At 44.3% G+C, this 22745-nt stretch overlaps 1 protein-coding gene across 3 annotated transcripts in view; it reads left to right on the top strand.

Moving 5' to 3' along the window:
• chchd3a (coiled-coil-helix-coiled-coil-helix domain containing 3a) overlaps positions 1-22745 on the top strand; it is a 62880-nt gene that overhangs the window by 37148 nt on the left and 2987 nt on the right. For 2 of the 3 annotated variants that reach the window (XM_056424730.1, XM_056424731.1), the window contains 4 exons: positions 826-909; positions 9309-9379; positions 21570-21705; positions 21896-21936. In XM_056424730.1, coding sequence (XP_056280705.1) covers positions 826-909; positions 9309-9379; positions 21570-21705; positions 21896-21936 — 332 coding nt within the window. The remainder of the gene's footprint in view (positions 1-825; positions 910-9308; positions 9380-21569; positions 21706-21895; positions 21937-22745) is intronic. The other variant, XM_056424732.1, reaches the window with a different exon arrangement.

Genomic DNA, 22745 nt, shown 5'->3' with positions numbered 1-22745 from the left:
TGCTACTGCTATGACAAATTTCCCCTTGGGGATTAATAAAGTATATATCTATCTATCTCTATCTCTCAATACGCAAGATTTTCTAAATTGTTCATGTTTATACCGAGATTTCAGTTTGGTCATGGAAATTTGGTTAAAAGTCCTGGAAATCCATTGGTCAACATGTGTAAGAACCCTGTCAAGTACATGTAATTCCACAGTTAGAAATATGCGTCTGTAAAGAAAGTTAAACCTTTATCGTGATGAGTGCAGTTTTCATTTCTATTCTATTCCCCTCCCCCGGTGTGGAGGACACTTCCTCTCTGGGAGCCGATACGTCCAGGTCTGGTCCGTCCTGTATATCACAGTCAGCCGTACGTTTAGTGAAGGTCACACGAGAGGGGAGGACACTGGAGATTGGGAGTGCGGGGATGATGTATTTACACCTGAGCACTGATGTTATCCTCTTGACCCGAGAGCGGTTTTGTCTGAGGATTGAACACAAGAGGACAAAGACGCACATGCAGCACCCACCCAGGCATCATCTGTCTCTCAGACACGGACTCGCTTTTCTAGACGTTAGTTACATGCAAACGTCTGCCACGGCGTAAAACATTCAACTTTAAAAGATGATTCACAAAGTGTTTCGCAGTCTGGTCCGTACGTGCTTATAAACACACGCCCTGTGTCTGAGTCGTGCTACAATCCGTCTCTTCTTTACTTCTCTGACTTGTGCATGTGTGCGTTTTGTGATCAGTCTCATAAAATTGGCACCGCTCCACTGAACACACAAGTGATGGCTTTTCTTCTGCGTGTGTGTGTGTGTTTTGTGTGTGTGTGTTTTAGGCCAAGCAACTGGGCGCCAGAGAAGCAGACCTAAACAAGCAGGATGCTTTCTACAGAGAGCAGGTGGCTCGGCTGGAGCAGAGGGTAAGAAACACCATCAGCCAACCTGAGAACTGCGTATGAACATGAAGTATATTCATGTTCAACCCAACTCGTACAACTACAGGCTCTACACAGGGTTCGTACTGTCATGGAAAACCTGGAAAAGGCATGGAATTTTGAAATGGTCATTTCCAGGCCGGGAAAAGTCATGGAAAAAACTTAAATCATCAAAGTTTTGGAAAAGTCATGGAAATTTGTTATAATCACATGTTCATTTACGCCGAGTTTGAAATAATTAATATGTTTTTTAAAGAAAGACGCTCAAAATATAAGCCGGCGTACGCTTTCAATACGCAACATTTTCTAAAATGTTCATGTTTATACTGAGATTTCATTTTGGTCTTGGAAATTTGGTTAAACGTCATGGAAAAGTCATGGAAATGCATTGGTCAACATGTGTAAGAACCCTGTCTACCAGTTACTACATGAATGCAGCAGTGATCTGAACCATCTCCACAAGGCTCTGGAAGTCCACTCTGCATCCTGTAGTAGAGCTAGACGTACATGTGCTGTTAGCAGTCATGGAAATTGGTTCATTGCAGAGTTCTGAGTAATGTCAAAGAAATTATATTCAGCTGAGTGAACATAATGGGCTCAGCATCCAAAGTCACATTCATTCATATTCTTTATCCCCATGTCCCACTTTCTGTTGTCATCCTTCAACCTTCAACTTAAACTATGCATGCCTTCCCCAGTGTGGTGCACATTGCTCTTTCTCTCTCCGTCCTTCTTGTTCTCCGTCTCTCTGCGGCTCCTTTTTTTTTCTTCTTTTAATTTCAACCCTCCTTACCTCCACCTGAAGGATGAAAGGTTACATGCTATTCATCCCCGTGTGTGTCATCTCCTGTTGCTGAAAATGGCGTTGCTCTGATGTCCTTGTCAAAATAGTGTCCTATGAAGGGGGGGAACGGATCAGCTGCTGTGCTTACCCCTCTTCAAAGGGCAGCTCCACGCTGGTCCCAGAGTGAGATGCCTGCAAGGCAGTAAGCAGGGTCAAATGCCCTGTTGAAGGTTTTCAAAATAGGACGCACGCATGCTGCTCTCAAATCAAAAGTGTATCTTGGGAAGGATCCAAGGCCACATTTAATGTGCTTAAATGGCGCCTTCATGCTGGGAAAGTGTTTGTTTCCCCTTTGGGTGGTGCAAAAAGTAAAATGCTCTCTGTGGTGGAAACCAAATGGAGATAGATAGATAGATAGATAGATAGATAGATACTTTATTAATCCCCAAGGGGAAATTTGTCGTCACAGTAGCAGCACCAATAAACTAAACACACGAGAATAAAATATAAAAAACAGGGATGAAAGATATAGATGTATACAAATAAAATATAAAATGAAGTATATATATGTATATAAAATGAAACGTATATGGATATATATATATACACACACAAACAAATATAATACAATGACTGTGCAAAGTATACAAAGTAAAATATATATGCATACACAAATACAATACAATACTAATGACTGCAGTGTAAAATTAAATTAAATATAAAAATATTAAATATAGACATATTAAAGATGTCCCACTGTTGTGAAGCCAGATATGCAACAAGGAAGAAGATATTCTTGTTCTTAGAAGTTCACACAGCACAATAACACACACATTGTGCACAATAACACACTCAATGTCAAAGGATGTTGCTTCATCCAAGTGGTCAAACGTGATGTCATGATCAAGAGATATGGTCTTATATTAGTGCACATGCACTCCCCATTCTAACAACATTGCTTTAAATATAACTTTCTTTTTTTGCCATTTCATAATTAATTTTTTCGAGCTGATTAAACAGCAGCAATATTGTAATAATCCACTGTTTTTCATACGTTTAGTGGGGTTTGCTAGTTCCTATTACTAGACAGTTATCCTGTTGGGTCAATAGAGCAAATCTTCCCTCGCTCACTGAGGATGAGTTCTGAAGCCAGTGGGTGTCGAGTGGTACTGGACGTCTGTCCGTAATTGGATGTGCACTGGTCTGTACCGCTCTGCTCGGGTAGCGGACAGCGGAGGACGCCGTTTGCTGACGTCGAGGGAAGGCGTGCGTTAAGTGACGGATCATTTGCTAAGAAAACGACTGCACCTTTGGAGCCGAATGAAAGTTTGGTGAAAGATGTTGACACATGCTGAGATGTAGGCCATGCTCTCTTGTCGCACTGGGACCTCGCTGATCTAGCCATAAAGCTCTCTTTCAATTCCTCGGCTCGCGTTGCATTATTACATCTCTGGACTGAGCCGCCCCCCCGTACAGGAGTAAATGTGAGTGCTGATGGTAGAAGCGATGAGTCCCAACTAACGGGCATTATCGACTTGAGGCACCGACCATCCATCGGTCATGTTGGCCTCTGGTCAATATTCCTTAGATCAAAGTGTCAACAAATCACCTTCACACCTCAGAGAGCGAGGCAGAAGAGCGTGAATGGAAAGGAAAGAGATACTGTACTGAAGAGAGGAGCGAAGGGGGGGAAAGAAACACTGGAGATTGAACACGATAAAAGACGAGATGGAAAAGGAGAGTCGACAGCTGGAGACAAACTAGAAGTAAATAGATTCTACCTGCGCAGGTATCGCAAGAATTATGACGAGGTGACATTTGTGAGTGAGTGAAGATAAGAAGAAGACAAAAGTAAAAAGGAGGTCGAGGAGTGCTTAAAAGATAAAATGTCACCGAACGATGAACGAGAGTGGAAAAGAAAAAGGTTGAAAGAGTCCTACAGCCCATCCTGAACGGTAAAAGAATAGTTGATTGTGAGAAGCCCCTTCCTCCAGAGGCCACTGACCAGTTCTACGTTATTCAGCGAAGGGGGAACTGGACATTGTTTTTGCTTCATTCTCGAGTGTGACATTTTCTGAACTACAATGGGCACTCTGTAGAGCGCATACCTTCGCATATCACAAGATTGGGCATTGAATTATGAACATTTTGGCATTAGTTGCATGCCAATTGGATAGAAATTGACCGCGCTATGGTAAAAAGAAGATTTTGACCTTTTCATGCCCTTGACATTGACCTTTGACCCGATCGATCCCAAAATCGAATCAAATGGCCCCCGGATAGTAACCAATCATCCCATCAAATTTCATGCGATTCGGTTTAATACTTATTGACTTATGCGAATAACACGCACGCATACAAATACACGGCGATCAAAACATTACCTTCCGCATTTTCAATGTTCAGACTTGTGGATGTAAATGACAGGAAAACATACCAAACGTTCCTTGTTCGTGTGTGTGTGGGGGGGGGGGGGGGGGATTTGTTTCTTTTATTGTCCGTTTAAAGCAATATAAATGTAATATCTTTGGATCATAGACTGAATACAAACCGCTTAAGAGACGCATATAAAGACAGAACTTTGGACCATGTGAAATTGTCATGGGCCTCGTCATCACATCGGAGCGGATTTAAATATTCATGATGGATGGTGTATGAAAAGCCATGGCAGTTCATTAAAGCACGTCGTGGGGGAGTTGAAATATTGTAAAAACGTGCATAAAATAAACTCTCAAACCCGCTTCACTCGTACATAAGGACAAATATGTGGCCGTGAAACAAATGACGACATTGTTGACCAGTTTCAAGTAGGCTATTGGTGGGCAGTGAACAAGGCTCCCGTGGTCTACCTCCAGCTTAATATTATCTCGCATCGCGTTCTTCACCCTCTCTCCATTCCTCCCAGAAAGAGAGCGAGAGAATATAAGTCTGATATATATGACACGTCTGTTCCAATCCAACATAGCCATTTATCAGAGGGGCTTCCTGTGACAGGCCATCACCAGCTCAGCCTGCTGCCGCTGCCTCTCATTGGGGCCACAGCTACCAAATAGCCCCTGAAAACAATATCTATACATTTATTACATTTTCACTCAATACCTGCCCTGCTGTAAAACAATCTCATATTTAACAATCAACTTGCTCATGTTTTTTTTTTTTGGGGGGGGGGGGGTCTTTTTTTTATTTTTATCAACCATGTCTCTTTCCAGCCCTCCTGGCCACATCCGTCTCTATACATCTCTGTCTTTTTCAGAATATTTTTTGTTTTTTTAGCTGTTTTTGCCGTCTCAATTTCTTTCCTTTTCTTTATTCGGAAGGGATTTTTCTATCTCTCTTTTCGCTTTGTGTATCGATGAAATTGGATTTTTCTGCTCTCCTATGGAGGACAATCACTGCAGCAATTGCCATCTCATAGCAAAGCACCACAGCGCTGTGAAAGGAAGACGTATAGCGGAGACATATTACAAAAACAGTAATAGCTTCTATCTCTTTCTCTGACTTGGTGTCCTCATCTCCCGCTCAGTTTCTCATTCCTCTCTCCCTCTCGATCTTTTGCCCTCCGTCTCTCTCTCTGAAGACCGAAGCTCACATTTAAGTCCATTTTCCTCGTTGTTTGCCGAACACATTGAAACAATTCGAATAATGGCACCCTGTGTGTCTTGATGGGATAGTATTGTATTGTAGCAGTAAATACGTTTTTCAAATGTGTCTCTTCACCATGAAGCGATCAGCGTCGTCTCTCTGGCTCTGCTCGTTGTATAACTCGAGACGCAGTAATCCGTAGTGAAAACATGACGGAGTGCTGCGGCGTTGAATGATTGTGTCTGAGGCTGCTCGCTGTTATAGCCGCATGATGGGATTCACAGGGATTTAACGGGAAGTCTTTTCAAGGAATGGTGATTTCACAACAGCGGAGCAGCGTGTTAGTTAACGTAAAAAAACGAAATAAGAAAACCCTACAGCAGTGACGCACCACAGATCCCAAACAATATAACTGACAACTTTTTAAGTCCGCGTACAGGGCTCATTTTGAGTTAAAACTTTGTGACCGGTGTTGAGTCAACTGATGGTTTGTAGGCCGTGGTTATGGGTGGAATAATGTATTTATTGGTCAGCATTATAACAAAAAAAGTGTTTCTGTTTTTCTGTCCCCGCAGTTGGAAGACATTTTTATTAAGTGATTTGCAAGAAAGGGGATTTAATTAACACAAATGTTGAATTTTCCCGTATAAACTGGTAGATAACGCTCATAATGGGAAATGTGCTTTTTCTACATTTTTGCTGAATGTTAGATGAGAAGATTGATAGCGCCCTCACGTCTGTACATGTTAAGCTTCAGCCGGATAGCATAGCTTAGCGCTAATACAGGAAGCGGGTGGGGGGGAAATTATGTCTGTGGTTGCCAGGCAACCAGTGTTTTTTTGCACTGGTTTTTTCCCTTCGAATTTGACCGCCGGACGTTCCCTCCAATGCACCAACTGCACAGACGTTCGCTGTGAGCGCACCAGAGGACCTTAGTGGATCTCGAGTGTCTGGCCGTGCCTTTTTTGTACGACTTTTGCGTCTCGATCACATCTTTCCTTTGACTTTGCACGCCACCCCCACCTCTACCATTCGCCTTGCCTTCTGGCTGAACACATGTTCCACACGACTGTCGTCATGTTTAGTTACCTTTTGGCTGAAAGTCCGTGTGACGGATCGGCACGATGACCGCTTAAGCGCCTCTTTGCTCTCCTTATGAGCAAGTTGCACACAGCAGAAGTCTCATTTACTCCAGCGCTGCAGAATCGTAATATTGGCCATGGTGGGGTTTCTCCCCGTTTCGGCCCTCCTGCTCAGCAGCAGATAAGAGAAAGAAGCATCAGTCCAGGGAGTTATTTGTTTTACTCATTAGAAATGCGAGGCTTTTTCTCTAAATTTAGCAGGAGCCCGCGTTGCGGTGCAGCTTCTATCGTCTCCATATCGCTGCAGTGCATTAGCAGTAATGACTTAATTTGTCTGTGACACCCCCCCCCCACCGGCATTGTGTTTGGCTCCAGATGAGCTAAAAGACCCAGTGGAAAGCAAATAGAGTAAATAGGATGAAAATAAACAGAAACACGGTTTTGGGAAATTAATTGCACAGAACAAGGTTCTGGTAGCGACGCAATTTGGTTCATCCGTTGATAAAAAATTGGCTCGGCGGCGTCTCTCTGCGAGGGTAAAAACAAGGTTATGTTTTGCAGCACCTCCAAAGATGTTTACTCTCTGGGCGAGCAAAAGGTCAGGGCTACTCTCTTAATCAGTTTGGGCGACTGCAGGAAATCACGATTTGACACTACTCAGTAATCACACAAATTACACTCCTCTTCGCTCGCTGAGGGATGTTTGAGTGTGTGCGACACATCGTTTAAAGCCACCAGGATATGTGGAGGTAATTTGACGGCATGTGCACATGCTGTGTGTTCGTACCTGGTGTGTCGTGTCGGCGTCGATGCCATGTGTGTTTACGCTGGTGTATTGCGAGTGGTCCTTCAGTCGTCGTCACACGTGGCCTCCTGCCCTCCAACAGTGCTGATTAGTGCCAGCTCAGCCATTTAGGGAGGTGTTATTACCGTTTACTTAGTATTCTGGACGGACACCCAAATCCTTCTCTCTCTTGCTTCCAACGGCTAAATCTCGGCACACAGGAGAAGTCTTATTCTTGCCTCTTTAGCAGCTCCGAAAATCTCTTTTTAGTCTTTTTATCTGTGAATAAGCTTCTCTTTTTTAAATCCTTTTTCTCAGCTCTTGACGGTTTCTTTGTCTCCACCAAAAAACTCTTCAAGGCCAAGAGGGCGGAGATAGAACAGGGGCTTACAAGTTAACTCTTAAACTTTGGGCATACTAATTTATTGTGTTTTACATTCAAACTAATGTCTCCCTGAGGGACCAGTGCAGTGCGTAGGTCAAGTGTTCAGATCCCTATTTTGTTTCCACATTCTGTTTTATATATTTCATGCAGGATTTCTTTATCTTCGGTCACTTACTTCCTGCAAATGCATCCCTGAATGTGTATCTTGGGCTTCTACGGAGAGGTTCTTGGAGTTCATGACTTCATGTTTACTCGTGGGACTCGACAGGCATAAATCATTTCCAATCAATTAAAGTTGACACACGTGGACTTGAGGCGTCTCATGAGAGATGAGAGATGAGAGGGGGAGAAATGATCCAATAAATATATTGTGTCATTGCAAAGGATCAAGACATTTTCATCCAGTTCAATACATATACTGTCTCTAACGTATATATTATATATATGATATACATCCCTAAAAACACGTATTATTCTTACTAAATTACACGTGTAACGGTGAACAAGGACTCTGAATCTATTGCAAACCCTCGGAGTCCATCCAAATGAAGAGGACTCCAATCCGTATCAGACCTTTTGTCAGCGTTGTCATGTCCCATCTTCTTTTAGCTCTGCAACGCACAACTATTGATCTATTCAGCAGCGCAGTTCATTCCTATTGATCTGCTCTGAACGATGATGAATGTCTTTGCCGCCAGAAGGTTAAGTCCGGGCAGATGGGACCGAGATGCTCACATTTGTCACATTTCTAGTGTGTCTTTAATTCATGCACGATGATTTAAGCGTCCGGTGTCCAGTGGAATTTAAGGTCGACCGGTCGGCTGGTTTCTTGTGTGCTTTTTGCACGTCAAATTCTCAAGGGTAATTGTTCCTCTTTTCACAATGCACAGATGGGATGGCACTCATTTTTAAATTTCACTGTTAACCCTGAAAAGTCTAAAATGTCTCCAGAACCATCCGATAAACTTTGAGTCTGCTTATGATGTTGTCTTTATAATCTCAGACACTCTTTAACCCAGCACGACCTCAGACGGTATTGATTTTTGTTTCGCTCAAAGTTAATCCACCAAGAAACAAACAATAACATCTCTAATCCGTCTGTGTGTGAAGAAAATTATTATTTTTAATAAAAATATTTATTTGCTTGTGTGAGCTTTACTCTTTGAGTAGTAGGTCATGTCATTATTAATAAGGAGTATTTCACAGGAAGGCATTGGTAGACATTGCCTCATACCTCTCACAACCAAGCCATCCATCAAACTTAACAACCTCTCAGCATTTGATCATAAATGTGCAGAACGGCCACTGGGGGGCTGACGAAGCAGATCTTGCTCCAGTCGTCTGACTGGTGGAGCGTTGTTATATCGCCGTGCTTGAGGAGGTAATTCAGGCTGAGGGTTCTGCGATGGGTTCATCTGGGGGATTTTGACTGGTGGTCTGCACGCTGTTGACGAGCGGCCCGCTGACCTTCCAGGATTGCCTGTTATTACAGCGGCCGTTTGTGAGGGGATAAACTCAAACGCACACATAAACACACAACCCGTAATTCACAGAGAGGCAAACGTACGTGCACGCCCCAAAATGAATAAAACAATGCAAAAATGTTGGCATATACTGACAACCTGTAAACATTACACTTCACATTTATCATCATCACAAATGTGTGATGATGATAAATTGGATAGACTTGTTTTGTATGAAAGATTGCGATCATATTTTCATGCATTTATCTCCCCCTCTGGCTTTTCTCCCCCTGTCTCTCTGCAGAGCGCTCAGCTCTACAAGGTCACCACGGAGAACTATCATAAAGCTGCCGACCAAGTGAATGCCAAGTTCAGGTAAGTCCAGACGCAGTCGTTCCAAAGGAAATAAAAGGCTTAGTCGCACACCGATTCTCAAGTTTAACCCGTTCTTTACGTTTACCTCCAAAGGTAGAACTGTCATTGTTGCTCGTTGTGATTTAGTCGTTTCTTTTTTCATGCATCGTATGTATTTATTTTATTAAATTAGGTGAGCTCCATCTGGATTATCTATATTGATTCCATTCTTTGAAGATTAGAAGTCCATGTGGACCAGTGGATGCACGATTGAATCATGGCAGCCACACTGTAACCGATGTCTTTCAATCAGCATCACATTAGCTGATGTTGATGATGTGGTTCACTGATAAGCCTGATCGCATGTTGATGATGGCTGACGGGTCGTTTCTTGGGTATTTCTTCTGTTATTTCTTCTGTAAGAGTTTATCTTTAGCTTGACCAAACAGGATTATCAAATATTTTTTCGCAGCAAAGTATTTCCGACTAACCTCTGTGCTGCAGAAAGGAAGTGCTTTTAAATAGTTTTGTCTCCCTTTTTTCTCCGTTATATGTCTATAATATGCAGATTGCAAGCATCTATTTCGAACCAGAGTGCATTCTAGTAGCACGAGTGAATGTCTGGTGTTCACTGTACAAGTTCTCCTTTACTATCTATGCTCTAAGTACATGTCAAAGCCACACCTTGCAGTGAAAGAAGGGTTACTTCAATGAAGTCATTAGCAAAGGAGGTAATAATAATAAACATCCGAGCAGCCGTATATGTTGCACATGTTCAACACATATATGTAACTCAAGAAGATGCAGAATCCCTTCCCACCCGTGTTCCATCTGTCTTTTTAATAGGAGGCCATTAGGCTCCATAGTAATGTAGGAAAAGTGGATGAGGAGCCTGCAGGAGGTGGGGCAAGAATGGGCCCGAGCTCTGAGCGCTCCTCCAGGGAGGCTAGGCTAATTGCGTTAGCTTGTCATTAGCCGGCGCTAACACTGGGATCATTGTCTCCCTCAGAAATGCTGGAAACCGATTAGCCGAGCCCACCGGGGGTTTAGCGCGAGACTCGTGGAAGCCGGAGCTGAGACTTCCCAAATCACATTAAAGAAAGGAAAAAAAACACTGGAATAACATTAGTGCCAAATGACGGCGCTAACTGCATGCGAATGTTGGAATATCGTGCAGAGAGTCACGTGACCAAGGCCTCTGCGTGAAGAGCGGTGATTGGCTGATTGGATTTTAGGGGAAGTGCATTAGCAAGGTTGTGACTGGATTACAATTGTGGAATGGTGGATGGGGGGAATGTGTGTGTGTGTGTGTGTGTGTGCGTGTAGGTGTGTGCGCTAATGAAACGGCGGGAAGCTCTGGTGTTCCATGGACACATTGAGGGATCAGAGCAGACGGTTCATTGGATTTCACTGGGCGTGTTTGGCCCGTCTTTGTTTATGTGTTGAGGCTGTGTGCCTCACATGGTGAACATATGGGTCTGCCTTTTCTCAAAGCTCTCTCTCTCTCTCTCGCTCTCTCTCTCGCTCTCTCTCTCTCTCGCTCTCTCGCTCTGCTCTCTCGTTCTCGCTCGCTCTCTCTCGCTCTCTCTGCTCTCTCGTTCTCGCTCGCTCTCTCGCTCTCTCGCTCTCTCTCTCGCTCTCTCGCTCTCTCTCTCGCTCTCTCGCTCTCTCGCTCTCTCTCAAGCTCTCTCGCTCTCTCTCGCTCTCTCAAGCTCGCTCTCTCGCTCTCTCGCTCTCTCGCTCTCTCAAGCTCTCTCGCTCTCTCTCGCTCTCTCTCTCGCTCTCTCGCTCTCGCTCTCTCTCGCTCTCTCGCTCTCTCTCAAGCTCTCTCGCTCTCTCTCGCTCTCTCGCTCTCTCGCCCTCTTGCCCTCTCTCTCGCTCTCGCCCTCTCTCTCTCTCTCATGACAGTGACCCTACAGAGATAAGACTCTATCGGTGCCCCCTGTTGAATAATAACAGAACGTATTATTTGTCTCACACAGGCTTTTGATTTCCTCAAAGTTGAAAATGTCCCCCAGAAATAGAAGACCAAAAGAAAAAACACATCCTGAGCCTCATCCATACTTGATAGAATTAGCATTTGATATGTTAATGTGAGGATGGTATAAAGTGCGTGAGATGACATCTTTCTTATTAGAAAGTCCTCATTTCCCCACTCTAGTTCATATCAGTGCCACGGAAAAGGGAGCGATCGTCCTCCAGGGATTGATTAGTGTTGGGCTGATATTAGGCTACGGTTCATTACAGGGACCAGAGGATTCTGCCTGTCAAGGGTTATATCTCTGTGTGCTTTTGCAAGTTTTAATTAGGGCTGTTGGGGGTTGGTTTATACCGTGTGATGTAAGATCAGTTGGGAATATGGGGGTCATTCAGATCAGGAAAATCCAGTCTCAGGAGTGGAAGGAAATTGGGGAGGAATGTATGTCGTAGTAATATGCTGCACCTGTTCTTATTATGACTCTTTGGGTTGATACTCTGTAATGGCCAACAAGGGAAATAATGAGACATTCAGAGCAAACACAAAAAACATTTGGTCGATTTACACTAATATGAAAATGTCTCTCCTGTGTCAGTAATATTATTGCCTTTCATGTTGAGTTTACTTTCATTATGGTGTGTGATTTACATAAGTTAACAGTTTACAAATAGCCTTAAGCAAGTGGCCAGCATGCATTTTTTCCAATCATCTCAGTGGGATAATCGCAATGTTAAAATCCAGTTTAAATGGGAAAGGTAAGGTACCCAAGACCGTGTGTGTGTGTGTGTGTGTGTGTGTGTGTGCGTGTGGTTTGGGTGCGTATGCCGTACAGCTGTTCTCTGCCGTTCTCCTGCAGTATTCCCACCAGAGTTTTCTGTGAATGATGGAGCTCTCCCAACCGGAACGCCACTGCATCACTGTGACCTCATTACAGAACTCGCATATATATATTTTCTCACAATGGTTGTGTTCTAAGCCAGAGCAATACCGATTTGAGAACGAATCCATCTCGTCTCTAACACGATACTTCCAAAACTAGATTTTTTTTTACATTTTCTTCGATTTTTCCCCCCCACAGAATTATGGACACATGAACAATTGTTGTCTGAAGTAAGGAAAAAAACACTGCACTACGGCTGTAAAAAGGGCCCTTTAGTGCCTGAAATTGTTGCCATGAATCATAAATCTGCAGGGTATCAACTTGCTCCCAACGACCTGGCGAAAGACACTCGGTGTCCAGCCCTCGCACGTATGCGTAAATATACAAAACCTGTAAGAGATAATGTAATCATGTGGTACGTCTGACCCGCACATACACAGAAGCTTTTTCTCACTCTCCTCGTAACACTGACTGTAGATAAGAGTTCCCGGTTCCTCTGAAAAGGAGGCTACTGTATCTCTCCCTGCACCTGATTTATAACCCGCCTCCCCTTCACCACGACTTGCTTATCCAGGTCTGATGCATCACCACACCGGCCAGCACTGGAAGGGTGACCTGCACGGCACCACACGTATGAATGCTTTTGTGTGTGAGGAGGAATGAATTAGTGTGTGTGTGTGTCTTTGCATGCGTATGTGTGTGTGTCTTTGCGTGTGTGTGTCTCGATGGGCCGCAGTGACCCAATGGGGCTTTAGTTTGAAATACAAGCTGACAGGCATGAAGGAAAATGATAGATGTGAGATTATGCGCAGAGATGGAGCGGGGAATGAAAGAAGAGTGGCATAGCCCTAAACCTCCCGTCGGCGCTAACCTTTGGTGGGGCGTCGGGCTTCTTTGTTGAAGCAGGTCATGTGTCCAGGGTCCCTGCAGAATTGAGGTGGGACGGGGACGTCTAATATTGGCTTTGTAATACTGAAGGATTGAGACCATCATCTCTTATGTCTCCATCTCCCTCGTCAGGCCTCGAAAACGTGGATTTCTCCGAGCGTTCAGCCTTCGGTGGGGATTTGTGATAAGATCATAGAAGGTGGTGTGTTTCCACCTTTTTGAGTTTGGGGCTTAGAGTCCACGTGGGTGTCGAAGCCCCCCCCCCCCCCCCCAACACCTATACAGTCAGCCATAGAGAATACAATTTAATATTAGTCTGTCACTTCACTTCACCGTCACTCCTCTCCTCCCTCAGGCGACACACTCGCTACATATGTCTGTTTATTTTGTACCTCTTTAAAAATCTCTTCTGAATAAATCTTTTTTTAATTAAATCCAGTCGACAATAACGACAACTCGTCGAATGTAAACGGCTCTTTTGCTTTTCTCGATGACCCCGTGTGCCGCACTGCAGAGGTCAAGAGACCTCTCCTCCATAAAATGTGTAGAGAAAGTAGATCCGACTCAATCCTCTTTCAGCACATTTTAACCCCAAACGTTGTACAAGCTTCCATGTTTTCTCCTAACTGCGTGAACACAATGCGCAAAATTACCAGCCAACTCCTTCCTAATTAAGATTTTCGTGAAACTGCTACTTTGTTTTAATTATAGTAAACAAAGATTATGGTAAAGTTTATTCCTAATTGTGTCAATTAAGTTTAAGACGACGGTAAAATCTGAAAATCCCGTGCAACCTAATGCAACACGTGGCAAGAAACACGCGGGACGTATGCATTGCAGGACATTTATTAATAATAATACATAACATTTCTATAGCGCTTTTCATCGGACTCAAAGACGCTTTACAACACAGAATTAAAAAATCCTAAAAGCTATGCATTAAAAATTCCAATAAAAACAAACGATAAAAGCAAATAAGAACGTACAGATCACACAATCACACATTAAAAGCAGTTTTGAACAGGTGGGTTTTGATTTGTGATTTGAACGATGAACGTTCGGGGCAGACTAGGATGATTTTGGGGAGAGAGTTCCAGAGGGAGGGGGCAGACATTTCGTTCCCGGTCAAATGACCGAAAGCGAGGACCTCGAACGATCATTCATCTGCGGATCTTGCTATGATTGGGGGAAAATAATAATTGTTATCGTCAGAAATTTGCATTGCAGGACATTTGCGCTGCAGGATATTTGCGTTGTGTATTTCATTTCTTCCCATTCCTGGAGAGGATAAACACGCTGGTTCCCGACTGAATCCACCCTGCTGCTCCAAAATGTAAATACGGTGTTGAGGCTTTCCATTTTTTTGGCAGTGCTCCCGTTTGTTTAAGCGAATAATACCGAGGTCCCAAAATTAACGAAGTGGTGATTTATTGATGTTTAATCGCCCCAAGCGGCACTTTTAATTATAAAAAGCAATGACGGGAATTCATCCAGTGGGAAAGTTATCGCAAAGCACTTCAGCCCTAGTGGTGGAGGTGTAGTCGTCACCGGCGAGGCGGCAAAGACGGAGCGGCGCTTGGACCCCTCCGTCAGGTGAGGGTGAACCGCGGATCTGTCGCTAGGCAACCCGGGTGCAGGGACAAGATGGTGGTCAGCTGAAGAGACAGAAGTCAATAACTGCTTTTAAAAGCTCTTCTCTCAGCCTTAAGAGCTTCGCAGTGCTGGCTGGAAAAAGCGCACACAATTCCCGGCACCTGCGTGGGCACACACACACACACACACACACACACACACACACACACACACACACACACACACACAAGATGCACATTCACACCTTTCGGTGGCCGATTTAGTGACTGCTGCATTGGAAACCCACTCACGGCTTTTATTGCTTTTCTGCATTCTTTGGGGCTTTTTCTCCCGTACGCATATTTACAACCACAAAGCTCTCGCCGTCTCGCACAAATGGCGTTCCCTGAACTCGCCGACGTCTTTCAGCCGTGTGCGTTTCAATCCGTGTTTTTTCCAAACACGCTCGTCTTCCTCAGCTCGAGGCCAGAGACCAGTCTCCTTGTCAGACTGTGTTTGAAGAGGGGTCAGAAAGGACCGCACTCGTCTACGTTTTTTATACCTCTCATCCTTCTTTGTCGTCCTCGCTGCTCACTTACGAGCTGTGTCATCCGTCTTAATTCAAATCTCTCTCCCTCTTTGTTATCGTCTGCTTTCGTCTCGCCCTCTCTCTCTCGTTCTCGATTCTTGAATATTCTTTTATCCCTCACGCTTTTCTTGAGTCTCTTTCTGTTACCCCCTCTTTCTCTCCCCTCTCTCTCGCTCTTTTATTTAATCTCTTATCCATACTGATGGATTTCACTGCGGGGGGGGGGTCACTCGGGTCTGCTTTTAAAAATCAGCGTGAGTGAAATGTGTGTCATTTTTCTCCTTAACTGGATCATTTGTATTTATTTGCCCCCCTCGGTACTGACGCCTGCCTTAACTAGAGAGAGCGTGAGGGCTTCTTAAGGGGGAACCGGCACCCGCCCCTTAACCCTATTAACCCCTAAGTGGACCCAAATGATGATAAATAGAGAATGTGGTGATTTGGAACTCAATCTGGTGGCAGCCGAGTGTAATCCATACCGACGATGGCGCTACAGTAAGTGTTGTAGATGAATGGAGGCAAGAGAACAAGTCAGACTGAGGAAGATAAATACTGGCAACCTGTGTGAAATCTGACCAAATCACACCATGAAGTGGCTTCTACCTGTTTTTGTCGAGCGCTTTTTTTATGGAAATAGAAGTCCATTAGTCGAGTCCTGTGGCGTCCTCTTGGATAGGATTGCTGGCTTGCCTTTTTTTAATGATAAATGCGTTTTGGTTCCTTCGTCTCAAAAGCTCTGTAGCAGTAGAAGCTTTGACCAAAGTCGAAGTCTTTTTTTGGAACCAAACTAAATGTGTCCCGTTTACGTGTTCTTTGATGAACATGGTTATTTCGGGGTCATAAAACCACCTTTGTGCACCAATTTACATCACGTGCGTTATGCTTCCGGCAATAGCCATGGCCTTTAGGTTTTGCGTGTTATTCGCATAAGTCAAAAAGTATTAAACCGAATCGCATGAAATTTGGTGGGATGATTGGTTATTATCCGGGGACCATTTGATTAGATTTTGGGGTCGATCGGGTCAAAGCTCAAGGTCAAGGTCATGAAAAGGTCAAAATCTTATTTTTACCATAGTGCGGTCAATTTGTATCCAATTGGCATGCAACTAATGCCAAAATGTTCATAATTCAATGCCCAATCTTGTGATATACGAAGGTATGCGCTCTACCGAGTGCCCGTTCTAGTTATATTATTGGAAGAAAGCCGTGCTCTCCTCGCGAAAAAAGTAGTTTGTTGTGAGTGCAAGAGGGCAGTTTGTCTCCAGGGAATGGACGGTGTGCGTCTGGCTGTTCACGTTGTGTCTGTGCGTCTTTGTCTTTGTTCTGATTCTTAATGCGCCTCAAATTCTGATAGATGAACGAACGTCTTTCCAGATGCGTCTCGCACTTTGTCCAACTATTGAAGCGTGTTGGACCCGTAACGGAGATCTATGAACGTCATCTCGGTGCCCTCGCTCTACATAGTTACGGCAGATGCCGGTCGTGGTCAATATACGTTGGTTTGAAAAATGCACTGACACCGTCTATTGGCATAACACATGCATATTGTCTGAAAATCCCAACATCGATCTCAATAAGTCGTGTTCGCAGTCAATATGTTCTTTGAAGAGTGTGTCCGTATCGGAATATGTCCCCTCCGTGGAAATGTGCTGACCTGTGCAGCTTGAAGGAAGGGAACGTATTCAATGATCTCGGGACGCCTTGAGGAGGGAGACGGACAGCGAGAGTGAGAGTGAGCTGGTCATCTGTTCCGCCTTGTTTCATGTTAAATGGGACAAATTCACCCTCTCGTACGCCCCCCCCCCCTCTCTCAACCTCTTTTAAGGAAAACTTCACAAAGGAAGTGAGCAGAGAGTTTCAGCCTTCTTCTTCTTCTTCTTATTCTTTCTCCTCCTCTTATTCTTCTTCTTCTTCTTCTTCTTCCTTCTTCTTCTTCTCGTATAGAGCAACCAACTGGCTAGATGTGTTTCAGAGTCTCCCACCACATGTAGTTTTATTAAATATCCCATAAACCTCTGGGGGTTGAGGGAGGGATGAGAGGAGAAAGGAATCAAAGAAGAATAGAGATGGTAAAAAAACAAAGGGGGGGGGAGCATTTCCTAGTAATGGCTGTTTCTATAACCTGTACAATAATCTGTACGAGAGCAGCAGCACTTTCACTCGGAATTATATCACTTTGTCGATCCCAAGATTAATCCACAGGGGTCAGGAAATAAAGCAAAAACAAATTTCTGCCTTATTAGAAATCTGTTTGTCAGACTTTTCTGTTTAATTTGAATTCAACATGAAGAGTATAGCTCTGTTGGGAGGTATTGTTGATGCTTTGTCATAAAAAAGGGATTTTTCCTGAAAACAATATCTCAATGTAATTCCATAACTTGACTGAAAGAATTTTGAGATTACCTCAGTCAATCTCTCTTCACATCGTACGTTTTTAAATGACCACAAGTGTGTACGAATAGTATATTGTTTGCTCAGATGCATTGCATATCATGGATTTATATCATGCCGCTATAACGAGTATGTCGTGTTTATTAAATGGTATAATCTTCTATTGGTCGTGGTTTATAGGCATTCGTAAAATGACATGTTGGACGTGTTTTTGCATCTGCTCCCCCGGCTGCACAGCACTACAGCGGCCGTAAATGACAAGAGGGCTCCCGATGTACAACTGAGGTGGGGGGGGGGGTGCAGTTGTTCCCTACCAGCTCTGTGGTTGTGGTTGGCTGCAGGAACTTTATGTTAATCTTAATGATGGATGATGGAGGATACAGCGTGCCGCCACAGAGTGTGTGTGACAGTGTTATTGTCTCATGATAAACTCAACCACTGTCTCTGCCCCTTCCCCACAGAGAGAAGCGGAGAGCAAGCAAAAATAGAAGTACCGCTGTCTAGTTCATCATCAAGAACTCCCCCCCCCTCTCTCTCTCAGGCCATTACTGGTGATAAACACTGTGCTTTGTATCAGCAGGATGCACCTGGTATTAACGCAAACGCTTAAAAAAATAAAGTAATTAGCGTGTGTATGTGGCCGCTCTCGTCCCAGTAGACGCCCATAGGCGGTGTAATAAACGAGCGCCCGGATCCATAGGAACGGGATGGCGGGGATTTCTGCGAGCGCCGCTGTCATCGTTCAGAGCAGTGGCCTTGTCATGCCTCCGAGCAAATGACTGGATTTCTCCCCAATGGATCCACAAATGCAGAACGTCCTCCGCACACCCTGCAGCATAATGTTCCGCTCAAAGTGATGACGCCGACGGTGGAATCGACCAAAATCTAGATTCGCATTTCGGTCAAACGCATTCCCCGCCGTGCCGAGAGTCAGACGAGATGATTGATGGCGCTCTCGTGTCCGTGCAGTGGATGTGGACGTTACATCCAGCAAGCGGTCGTCTTATATATGACTTCAAATCTGACAACGGTGTCCAACCTGCACCTCTAAAAGCCCCTCATAACAATATACAGTGGGGGAAAAAAGTATTTAGTCAGCCACCAATTGTGCAGGTTCTCCCACTTAAAAAGATGAGAGGCCTGTCATGTTCATCATAGGTAGACCTCAACTATGAGAGACAAAATGAGGAAAGAAAATCACATTTTTAAAGAATTTATTTTCAAATTATGGTGAAAAATAAGTATTTGGTCAACAACAAAAGTACTGATATCGAGTTCAAACATGTGCCATTAATACAGGTAAAGAGTAGAGGACAGACGAGCCTCTTGAAGTAGAAGTTACAGGTCTGTGAGAGCCATAAATCTTGCTTGTTTGTAGGTGACTAAATACTTATTTTACCGAGGAATTTACCAATAAATTCTTTAAAAATCCTATGATGTGATTTTCTGGATTTTTTCCCCCCTCATTTTGTCTCATAGTTGAGGTTTACCTATGATGCAAATTACAGGCCTCTCATCTTTTTAAGTGGGAGAACATGCACAATTGGTGGCTGACTAAATACTTTTTCCCCCCCACTGTACCTCAGGAAGCCAGCGGGCCCAGACAAAAAATGTCCTGCTCCGAGTCTCTGGCTAAACTCACTGGAAGTAGCTTCATATTTACTGTGCAGACACGAGGGAGGTATGGAGCTTCTCTCCACGAGGCAAGGAGGCAAAGAAGGGTGTCCGAAGTTCCTCTTCTCATTCTTTGTCGTATCCCTCGCTGGCAGCTTGTTCTCGTTGTTTCTGATGGCGATTGATGGACTGCATTGATGAGTCACACTGCTGCTAGAGTCCTTAGTTTGTTGGCTTTCCCAACCGATATGCCCACGTGGCGATGCCAACATGCACTAGCCTCCTGCTGCGTTGCACCCTGGGTAATGACCCATGCGACCAATCCCATACTTTGTATCCGACGGGGGGTAATTTCTCACTCCGGGGGGTAAAATCCAACATCTGATTCTGACTCCAGGGGCTGGGCTTCACCTCCCAGTATTCCTCTGAGATGTCCTGAGTTGCTGACGGGCAGAATGTCTTTCACACCCAACGCCAGCCGTTTAGCGAGGCAGATGGGGCGTCCTGAGCACCGGCGTGAACAAAACGATGACGCCGCCATTAGCATAATAGCCCGAGCAAGCACATGGGTTTTTTTTATGGGGTGTGCTCAGATTGGCAGAAAAGGGTCCAAGACTTGCAAACGTCTGACATAAAAGTCCCATTTAAATGCGCTGAAGTTTAGCATAGAAGGTCTAGCATCTGGATCAGACCAGCTAAGACGGCAGCACTAAAGCTGGAGCAGACCTTAAGGACAGGCTTGGGACAAGCTAGTGGTGTGTAGCCCATAGCCAGACGTATTGGCATTCACAGTCTTCAACACGGGTGTCAAACACAAGGCCCGTGGGCCAAATTCGGCCCGCCGCATCGCTTTATGTTGCCCCTGACGGCTTCAAAGACACGCGATCACCTTGTCTTAAAGAAATCGGAAAGAAATATCCCGTGCTTTCATTTTGAAGGTTTAGGATTAAATGGATTCATGTTGTAATATTAAAGAAATTTGCTGATGTGCAACATTTCTACACTCAAATAAACGATAATTAAATGCAAAGAGAGTCATTTAACAATATGTTCGAGGAGTTCATAAAGTGTTTCCGGCCCTTTAAGAGGGCGGCCATGATGCTGATTTGGCCCGCGGTGAACATGAGTTTCACACCCCTGGTCCACAACAACAACCTCCTGGTGGATGCAAAAAGATTGAATTTGCCATTTCGGCCACGCCAAGGGGACAGCGATGCAATTTGTAAACGGTCGACTCTCTCAGGGTGCCGTGCCCGATCAATGGACGGATCCATCCAGTGCTGATCAATACTCTCTTCCGTGAGGTCTTTTTAAAGCGGGTTTTAGATGTAAAACATAAGAACGGGGAACTCAAAAGAAAGTAGTCTTAGCTTGCCGGTGATTTCAACCTCATCACCATCATCACGTTGTAACAACTCCGCCTTATTGCTCGTTTAGATTAAACCGGAGCTGTTTTCTAGTTTACTCTGCGTTACGCATTGATTTGCCGAGTGCTTTATTTGACACCTTCTATTCTATTGTTTTTTTTGTGGGGTGGAACCCTCTGACCTCTCTGCCGATGTCATACTCCATGGCCCGATTAACCTTCTTTACAGCAGATACAGTCGTATTGACGGTTGCTTCGAGTGTTTGGGACTAGAAGGACAGTCGCAAAAGAAAAAGCCAGACGGGGCGTAGACCCTCTCGCTCCGTGGCTCTCATGACCTTTGATTTGGTCTTTTTGAAAACAAATAAACGGTCCCTGGTCTTGATTTCTACAGCTCATTTTCATCCCGTCGATCCCTTCCAATGTCTGTCCCATGGTGCCTTTTATTCACTGTCCACATTTGAATATCACTCCTTAATATTTACACTATGTTGATCTGCACTTCACACATTTCATTTATTTACACTACACACATACACACACATTTCATTTACACTACACACATACACACACTTTGCATTTTGCACACTGTCTATATTTAATATTTTTATATTTAATTTGTCATTAGTATTGTGTATGCATATATGTTGTATTTATACATATATATTTTATTTTATATTTTACTTTGTATACTTCTATATATTTCATCCCTGTTTTTTACATTTTATATTTTATTTTTTATTCTTGTGTGTTTAGTTTATTGGTGCTGCTCCTGTTACGACAAATTTCCCCTTGGGGATTAATAAAGTATATATCTATCTATCTATCTAGCTATCTTCTTTGTCTCCGCCCTCGCCCCAAATGTCCCGCCATATTCGTCCCAGTTTTCACACGCCGTCTCCCCTTCTCTCTCTCTTCCCCCCCCCCCCGCAGGCGGTATGAAGCGTATCCCGTGTGTGCCGACCTGCAGGGCCAGATCCTCGCGTGCTACAAGGAGAACGTCGGGAAAACCCTGAACTGCTCCCACATCGCGGCCCTCTACCTGCAGTGCGTCAACGACACCAAACAGGTGCGCGTTTTACCCCGCTCGGCTTTTATCGTTGGCCACATCTCCTCCGAACATCATTTGATACGCTGCATCTTCTGCATAATGTGCGCGTTGTTTGTGTTTTGCATGCTTGAGTGAAGTGAATGAGCATTTCAGTGTGAGGTAAAACGTCATTTCTATAAAAAAATGTGTTTCCCCCCCCACCGAAAAGAATAACAAGTGTGTGCAAGCGGCCTCCTGGACGGATGATATGTAAGTTGTACCGCCTCCTAATCCTGTGGTGTGGCTTTCATTTGAATCGATGTGCGTACTTCAAAGAATCCCCACGTGTGCGTTACCGACACGCTACGTCATCGGGCTCATAGATGTGTGTACGGTAGCTACACTTTAGCAGCCGCCCCCCTTTTTAAATGTCTAAATGAATTAATGTAATACACACGCAGACATACACACGGGCATCCATTTACGTGCGCCCGGCTTTTAGACGGGAGAATAGAATTTCCAGCGGGCGTCTGGCGCCCGAGTGAAGCTCACTCTAAATAGCCGGTTTAAACCTTCCGGCCTATTTCCATAATACCTGCTGACACGGCGTTCCCCTGACTGCCTCTGTGTGTGTTTTAATGTAATAAGACCGCGGGAGTGGCTGCTGCTAGTTGGATATCACGGTCCTCTCCGTGCTCTCATAGGCCTCACACACCGTATGGTAATGGTAATGTCACTCAGGTTCATATTGACTTGATTCCTCCTCCCTCACTTTGCAATATGTAACATCACTTGGCTTCAAGAAGCTCAATTTACATTCATAGAGCTTTTCTATTAGATTTTTTTTTTTACAATTGCATTGTTTTGCCGGAAATGAAGGAAACTGCGTTTTCCGTCTCTCGCTCGCTCTCGGTATTGGATCTAAAAGTCGGATGCAGACGTGTTTTTAAGCTCTACATCATGTAAATTGCACGATGTTTTATTCATCGCGTGGGCGTGCGTTCGAGACGGCTACCTGTGGGTCCGTTCGGAGGCCGGATGCCGTTATGATCGTGTAAATTGTTTGGAAGCGAGCCTGA

The sequence above is a fragment of the Pseudoliparis swirei genome, chromosome 10 (genome assembly GCF_029220125.1).
Source record: "Pseudoliparis swirei isolate HS2019 ecotype Mariana Trench chromosome 10, NWPU_hadal_v1, whole genome shotgun sequence".
NCBI lineage: Eukaryota > Metazoa > Chordata > Actinopteri > Perciformes > Liparidae > Pseudoliparis > Pseudoliparis swirei.
Note: the sequence above shows the minus strand (reverse complement) of the source record. Positions and strands in the feature narration are given on the sequence as shown.